The sequence below is a fragment of the Phalacrocorax aristotelis genome, chromosome 1, assembly GCF_949628215.1.
Source record: "Phalacrocorax aristotelis chromosome 1, bGulAri2.1, whole genome shotgun sequence".
NCBI lineage: Eukaryota > Metazoa > Chordata > Aves > Suliformes > Phalacrocoracidae > Phalacrocorax > Phalacrocorax aristotelis.
Window position 1 is genome coordinate 81,372,245 of NC_134276.1, and position 8,457 is coordinate 81,380,701.

General features: G+C 41.0%; 1 protein-coding gene across 4 annotated transcripts in view; it reads left to right on the plus strand.

Annotated features, from left to right (window-relative positions):
• The window catches only part of SHROOM2 (shroom family member 2), a 124,992-nt gene extending 116,791 nt beyond the window's left edge, over nt 1-8,201 (plus strand). For all 4 annotated transcript variants that reach the window (XM_075095136.1, XM_075095110.1, XM_075095127.1 and 1 more), the window contains 2 exons: nt 2,349-2,621; nt 7,010-8,201. In XM_075095136.1, coding sequence (XP_074951237.1) covers nt 2,349-2,621; nt 7,010-7,276 — 540 coding nt within the window. In that variant the 3' untranslated portion in view covers nt 7,277-8,201. The remainder of the gene's footprint in view (nt 1-2,348; nt 2,622-7,009) is intronic.
• Nucleotides 8,202-8,457: the final 256 nt, after the last annotated feature.

Here is an 8,457-nt window from a genome sequence, read left to right on the forward strand (position 1 = left end):
TACTTTCTGTGTTGCTAGTCACATCAGCAAGAATTACTGGAAAAAGATTAGGTTTTATCGTTTTCTTGTTTACTGGTGCAGAATTCACAGCTATAAATTATTCATCTGCCAGTTTCAAGATGTAGAGTGGAGCTCTTCTGGCTCAGTAGATATTGAATGTAATACAGGTTTTCTGCTGGTTAGCAAAAGCATGTAGTGAGCTCACAGTTGCTGCGTCCAAAGGCTGCTTCATCTGGGTATGAAGCAATCAGTGATCATAATCCAATTCTTAATAGTTATGACAGTCTTAAAGAGGGGTGAGTACTTACGGCCTTCTCGCCTGCAGAAGCAGTCCTTTAGAGGCTAGCCTCAGCTGCTCGGGGACATCTAAATAGGGTGCTAGTAGGAAAATGGCGCGCTTTTTTGTGGTGGGTTTTTTTGGGGGGGTTGGGGGGGAATTTTTTTGTTTTGTTTTGGGTTTTTTGGGTTAGAGTGCGGTTCTTTTGTGGTTTTTGTTTTGTTTTGTTTTTTTAAAGAAACTTTGAGAGCTGATCTGGATTGTCAGACCAGATTGGTAAACATTGAGCACTCATATGGTGCTTTTTGATTCGAGAAAGCCACAGCACAGCTGCAGAAGTGAAAAACTCAAGATAGTAACAGAGAACACAACAGTATCCTGTTGTGTTTTGTATGGTAAAACAGCAACGTTGTGCATGTGCCTGTCATCTGAGGGAAATGAGAGCGTAGCACTGTGACCTACATAATCCAAATCAAACTGCATTTGCATTGAGAGGAGGTGGGGGAGAATCAAATCCTGCAGATTAATCAGTCAGTAAAGCAGGCATCTGTAGAACTGCTCACTACCTTAATCTTTTGGGCACCCAGACTAACAGATAGCCCAAATCCAGATTAACCTGGCCTGAGTATATTAAATCGAAAAGGAGAAAACCAGCCCAGATAATCCATGTGTTGAATTTCTACCTTCAAAAAGGCTGTTAAATTTTCAGGGTGTAGTTGCTTTCTCTTAAGATGGCAGACTTTGTTGCTTTGTTGGGGTTTTTTGTTCCCAAAATATATTGGCAATGGCTGTTCAGCGGCGTCTGAGAGCAGTAGCTGCTATCAGTATGTTTCTCAGTAATCGCAAAGGCTTGTAATCAGGCTTGCATTTAGAAAGCAGGGTTCCTAAAGAATGTCGTGAGTAATTTTTTTCAAAAAAAATTGAAGGGCTTCTGTGAAATAATAACTGTTTTAAAGGATGTAATTTTCATTTAGGAATTGCACTAAGAGGTGTATGTTTAGAGAATGCTTTGGAAATTTTTCTTACCTGAAATTACCTGAATACTAAATAAGCATCTACATTTAAATTAACGAGGCATTTTTAGGGTGTGATTCATCTCATGTTAGGGAAGACAACTAGCTGAACAACACCCCTTGTGCACAAGTGAAAGCTAATGGATGTGTAAGAAATGAGCCCTCTTGCCCAAACACAGGGCGGTAGCCAGGCAGCAAGGGTGGGACACAGGTCACTGAGGGAGGAGATCTGGGTTCTCAGTCTGGCTCTGCTGGTGATGCACCTGACATGCTTTTTCTAAGCCAGGGCATGCGTATCCCAGGCAATGGGGGATTATACTAGAGAAAGCCCAACAACCTGCAGATAAGGTGGTATATTTGCCTGGCATAGGACAGTGACAGCCAATGATGCTTGTTTGGTCCTTTGGCAGAGCCACTTCATATAGTTTCGCACAGGGCTGCTTCGTATGATACAGAAGTAGATTTTGTTCCCTATTCTCTGCCACAGGGATTATGATTTCCCTACAGAAATGTTGTAAGGCAGTGTTAATGCTAAGATTTTCTAAGTGTGGAGGGACTGCTATTGGAGGGATGCTAATATTATGCAGAAAGGAAGAAAAAGCTAGGCAGTGCCCTAGTTTTAACTGCGTCATGTGGAAAATACAGGATTGTTTTCCTGGTACTGTTTATCTTCCTAAGTGTAGCTCTTCAGAAAGGTATTATGGACCTAGTATTTAGAGAGAAAAGGATGCACTGTGCTTTGTGCTGCTCCATAGCAGGCTTTGAAGCTGTTCGAAGAATAAGCAGGAATGCTTGCTGGGGCCGAGGGAGTCCTTCATCTTTTGCCACAAGGATAAATTGCTTTAACACAGGTCTCAAGCTGAGCATCGTCGACCTACATCCTGAACCTTTGAATCCAGAGGTATAGACCTTAGACATATATTTATTTGTAATGCACTTATTGTCAAAGCCACATGGGAATTTCAATGTATTAAAATGCTAGATTTCTGACAGCACTTTCAGAAGTGAGGAAAAATGCAATAGTGCTAATAAATCCTCATCCCCTTTATTTTCCACAGCAAGAACTTATTGACAGCATTAGCAGGAAGCTGCAGGTGTTGAGGGAAGCACGTGAGACACTTCTGGAAGACATCCAAGCAAACAATATACTGGGAGAGGAGGTAGAGGCCATTGTGAAAGAAGTGTGCAAACCAAATGAGTTCGACAAATTCAAGATGTTTATCGGCGACCTTGACAAAGTGGTCAACCTCCTGCTGTCGCTATCAGGTCGTCTGGCCCGGGTGGAAAATGCCCTTAATAATCTGGATGAAAATACCTCTCCGGAAGAACGGGTGAGAAAAGCCAATAATAATATCACTGCATTTAGTGAACCTGGTTGGGAGAGTTTGCTTGGTTTTGTTTATCTAAATTGCAGGGCTCAAGATGAGGGATAGCGAATGGATAAATGTCATAAGGCCATTTTCTTGAGATTTCTCTTTGCTTTGCTTTTGCTTGGGATGCTAAAACTGCAAGTGGCGTGGTGAGAAAAGGTGATGTTTTGGGGTGCAACACACTGGAAAACAGACTTAGCAAAAGTTTAAAGAAAGAGGGGAACTCCTGATAAGAGTGTGAAAATGAGACAAAAATATTCTGACGGTTCAGGATTGGAAACTGTTACTTTGTGCTGTAATACAGAAAGCTTACAGACCACTTTACACTCAACAAGGATCTTGATAAAAATCTATAAGATTGTTACAAAGAAAATGTTTCTCATCTACTACAGCTTTCTCCACCATGCTTATCAAGGAACAAGAGCAAGAAATGACAGAAGGAAAAGTCTTTAAAAAAAGAAAAGAATTTTCAATAGAAAACATGTTTTACCCAACCAGAATAGCCCAGTAGTGATATGGAGGAATCCCAGCAGATATGAAAATTTCAGGAGCATTCAAGGTGCTCTTACCTGTTGGACCTCATCTCTGCTGGCAGTACTTGTTTCGCTCCAAATCTGAACAGACCTTAGCTGGGAAGCAGATACCTAGAGATATAGATATGCACCAAAGAAGACATGTAGACATGCGTGAAACTTAAAGGCAAAAATAAACAGAGAGAGAGGGTGGGGGGCAGGTACATGTCAAAAGCGTTACATTTAGATTAATGTGAAGTGGGATTTTTGGCTTGTAGCTGTAGACTGAAATGCCAGCAGTCCACCCAAGTGATGTAACAGAATTTTTTCCACAGGCTGTGGATTCATGTTATTTCTTCAGTGTGCTCCATTGTTTCACCAATAAGAACCAGTAAGTGCTGGGACTAGTCTGAAGCTGTGTTTTTGCTGTTTGGCTGTAGCTGCTGCCAAACATACTTGTTTCATGGCTGTCCAGACCCCTCTCTGACTGAAGCAAAGGGAAGGTATTTGACAGCTTATTAGAAGGCAGATCAAAGGTTCTGAAACTTAAAGAAATTTAATCCTTCTTTAGACTTCTTTTTTCTAAATGTGGTTGCAGTTGGGCTCAGAGATGGAAGTGTGAGCTGGGGAAAGAGCTACCAGATGATATGAGCATATAGGAAACAGTTTGAGAGCTGTGATAAAAACAGCTTATTGGCTAGGTGTAGAAAAGGAAGAAGGTGAGTAGGTGGTATAGTAAGGACAGTCAGGAATTGTCTGTGTGCCCTGCTGTCAAATTTAGACTGATAGAAATCCAAATCCCTAACATTTTAATCCCCATTCATCTTCTCATGCATTGACACCAAAGTCTTGCCATAGTAACATCAGAAATATATCTGAAGGTGTTGGTCAGAGATGCTTCTCAGATGGACCAAGTCCCCAGGTACTTTGAGTATAAATACAATGCTTGTAGGGTTACACGTGCATTTCTTTGAATTTAGACTGGCGTGTGTGGCTTTCTTGGTTGTCCTTTGGTATTTTGTAGGTCACATGATGATATTTGGTGTACTAAAACAAAATGGGGGAGGCTTACTTTTATCCCTGGGGATCATATCCTTAGTGATGACTGTTTTTTAAATTTTTTTTTGAAGCTTGTTGTCTAATAAACATTACTCTGATAGTTTTACACTTTCTAGGAACCACTGACAGCTCAGCAGGTTTTCTAAATAAACAGTCAGCAGGCAAGTAATCACTGCTGAATTAATACTCTATTAGATGCTCTGTAATAGGTCTCTTGCCACAAGGAACAGTATCAGGTGTTTCAACTTCAGCTTCTGAAAGGGGCTTCATCTGAAATAGCTACCTTCCTTCCATACAGTGAGGCCCATGTCCTCTCATTAATTTCCTTACCAATCAAAGCCAGAGTGTGTTGAGAACCCTAAAGCGCGGAACCAGCAGTTTACAGATGCGATCGAGTGCCTAGACCCCCAAGTCCTGTTATTGCAAGACCAGGGACAAGTACCAGGAATAGTAGTTTAGGAATTGGATGCTGGGAAGTCAAATACATGGAGGAAGTCCCTCTTCATACGGCTGTGGTTTAAGACACCAAGCAATTCTTGTGAAAGACTCTCAGTAGAAAGAGCCAGAGATTGTTCCATCAGAGGAGCTTCAGATCACTGCTAACTGCAAAAAACCCTTCTGCACTCTGCTTGGCTTTGGTTGAAGTCAGTCAGATGAATCCGTCTGCCATCATTTACTCCTTTAGGCCTGGTGAACCATTTACCCGTTGCTCAAAGAACCTCTTCAGCAATGGTTTCTTGAACCTGCTACAGTGCGTTTCACTTTACATTTCAAAACAGGCTTTCTGGTGTCAGTCAACTTTGACAGAGGTAAAAGCAAATTCAAGGGTTTCTCATTTGCCTTCTCCCTCTCTGCATCCTAATTCTCTTAGGTATTCCCTAAACCTCCCACAAGGTACCACAAGGTACTAAGGTGTCACGCAATAACAAAAGCAGCGTTTACTTCCCTTAAACCATCAGGTTACTCATGTTCATCTTAAAGTCATGCCATAGGTAAGAAAAAAACCTGAATATTAAATCTCAGGCATTGTTATGAAGGGCTAAACATTTGATGGTTCTTGTCTGTTCACAGCGATAGCAAATGGCTTGAAAAACAGAGCTATTTCATCCCAAGGTTAGGCACGTAACTCTACAACTGAGCTACCAGCTGGTTGATATATGCCCTCTTGTGTTCACCAAATTCTAATTCTGCTGCTGCTGCTCAGTGTACACGCAAGCTGCAAGGCTGCCCTGGGGAGCAGTCTAGCCACGCTCCTGAGTTGGCTGCTAGTTCCCCTGGTGAATTTAGAACACTGCTTCCGTCTCTTTGCAGCAGATAGTTCAGCTTGCAACTTGCAGTGGGATTTATTTTTTCCCCTGGCATAAGCTTAAAGGAAGCTTAAACTGTGGTTTTTCTAATAATGTGTGATTTCTGTGACTTGTCTTGAATCCTGAGTTAATCTAGGCTATGTATTTTAAGTACATTGTGAGCGCAAGTCTGAAAGCGTTTCACCCTCTGAGCTTTCTGACATCTAAAGAAAAAGAGGCAGCACAGGATACGCGTGCAACTCTGACAGATACATCTATTAAAGTTTGCTGGTCTGTATCCCCCTTTGTCTCATACTTCCATCTTGAAAAGACTCTATTTTGTAATCTACAAAAACACTTTTCTGTAAATCTTTTGGGTTTATTATAGCGTGTGTGATTTAGCATAAAGTCCAAACGAAAAAAAATGACACACATGAACAGACTGGCTTATTTGAAGACATAGGTTCTCAAAGAAAATTGATCCCTGGAGCAAAGCTAAAAGTTATGCAGTGGTGCCTCTTAGGGGTACTTGTAAATTAAGTCCAGAATTCTGTACAGGAATTCTTGATGCCAGAGTAGGCCAGCCATACTCTGTCGCTGAAAAAAGGCAGTCACTTCTAGGCAGATCTGAAATAGGTCAGATTAATAATGCTTCTGTTTCTTTCCAAATACCACTGAAGGAGTGTAGCTGAGAGATTCAGGTGTGGCTCTCTACTGCGTAGACAGGTGACGTTGGGTGAGATGAACCTCACCCTTCTTGCTCATACATCTGCGTGAATGGGATATAGCTCCTGTCCCCTTTCTTTGTGTGTTTCTCCACTCAGCCTTCCTTTTTCCTATTTTGTCTCTGTTGAGGGCACAAAGCAGAAAGCTGACAGCCGTTTTGAGAAGATAGTGCTTTTCTTTTAACTTCCCTTCTGTTGTCTTGCCCCAGCTCTCGCTCTTGCTCATGTCTTAAGACCACATGACTTCACATCTCATGGGGAAAGACATATGGGTTGCAGCAGAACTGTGAAATAGCGCAGTGTCAGGAGCTGTGTAAAACCAAATTGCTCCGTTAATTAGTCTGTTTCTGGATTCTCTAACCACAGCTGTTTCAGTGTGGAAGTTCAGTGCTGTGTATTGAAGATGTAAGACGTTGCTGAGTGAAGTCTTAATCTGGAGAACTTGGAGGCTTCTCAAAGGCAATTGTATTTTATGTGTAACTATTCTGAACTATTAAACAGTAAAGTAGTCTTTGAAGTTCTTGCTGTTGAGGCCAGTAGAAATTAATGGTGCATCTTTAATTGATTTGCTACTTTTTTTTTTTTTCCTGTTTGCTAATGCACTTTAGTAGAATAAACTTCAAGGAGCAATCTTATTCCACCTCTCCTAAGTATTCAGAAAAATCTTTGCCTTTGCAGATGAGACAGACTTGAGACTTAAACACTGAAGCTGTTGTCCCAACCTGGTGAACCCAGTGGATTTTTAACTGTTTTTCTTTTCTCCTAAGCGGACATTGGTGGAGAAGCAGAAGCTGCTGACCCAGCAGCACGAAGATGCAAAAGAACTGAAGGAAAACCTGGATCGTCGAGAGCGTATTGTCTTTGACATTTTGGCGAACTACTTGAGCGAGGAGAACTTAGCAGACTATGAGCACTTTGTAAAAATGAAGTCGGCCCTCATCATTGAGCAGCGAGAGCTTGAGGACAAGATCAAGCTGGGGGAAGAGCAACTGAAGTGTCTGACCGATAGCCTCCAACCTGAACGGCTCAAATAAGAGGACTGAGTTTGACCAAGGATGTCATAAATGGGAAAGAAGGAAGGGATGGGGGAGTTTCCAAGTGTACAAATGAGTATCTTGGCTTGTCTGAGTGTCCAGTAGAGAAACAAGTGCACAAGAGAAAAATAGCTCTCACAACAGCAATAATGCTTTCGTTCATTTCTTTGGGATGATGCATTTAATTTTTTTTTAGAACACATTTTTATTGCTGGACTCTACGGCTGTTTCTCATTGCTTAACTTACAGAAAGCTCCACAGAAAAGGATAGACTCAACCTTTCTGCTCAGTAAGTTGAAAGTCGGTAGCTGTTGCGCATGCAAACCACCTTTTTTAGAATATGTTATATTCTTTCTTTATGTTCAGATGCTGTACAGACTGCTGGGAAACACAACAGCAATTTATGAATGCACACAAATTTAGAAGCTCTAAATTTGGTGGCTTTTTATTTGTTTTTTTAAAGACACATTAAGTAGGGGAAGCGTGCATCTTATAGCTAATATATTCAGATTGCTGAAATGTAGTGTCACTCTGATCCTGTGGCATCAGAAACCTTTTTTGTAATATTGTATATAGGATGGCACTTCCCCCTTGCAGAAAATAACTTTAAAAGAGTCTCAGTTAAAAATTCTTAAACCAGCTTGCAAATCACCTAATGGCTACGTTGCTGAAGATTTTTTTTTTAATTATTTTGCAAGACATATTTGTACACCCTCTTACTGCGATGCAAGTGATTTTCTTTACCAAGTTGTACCTGATTTAAGAAACAAGCTGGAAGTACTGCGCTGATTTTGTTCGGAACATTTCTCATCTAAATTATTTAGAAGGCTCATTTGCTCTTTCTTGTGCTTTTTATGCATGTTTTTATTCTTCCGCCCCAAAAACTGCTACACTTTCTGAAAATAAATGTCAGCTAAGGACACTGCTTCTGTTTTTCTTCTGACTGCTCAATGTTGTGATGGTTTTACATAGACAGTTAAGTTATACTGAATCTGACCTACATAATGGTGTTCGTTCTGTCTCAGACTACCAAATGCAATATAAACACTTCTGCCATGTTAATACTGTGCATTACTCAGAGCAACTCTGCTTTGTAACTGTGAACATAAGTGGGTTTTGTTTGTTTGTTCCATTGCACGATGCTAAACGAGAGGATGCTCGTTCACAGTAGCAGGTTACTG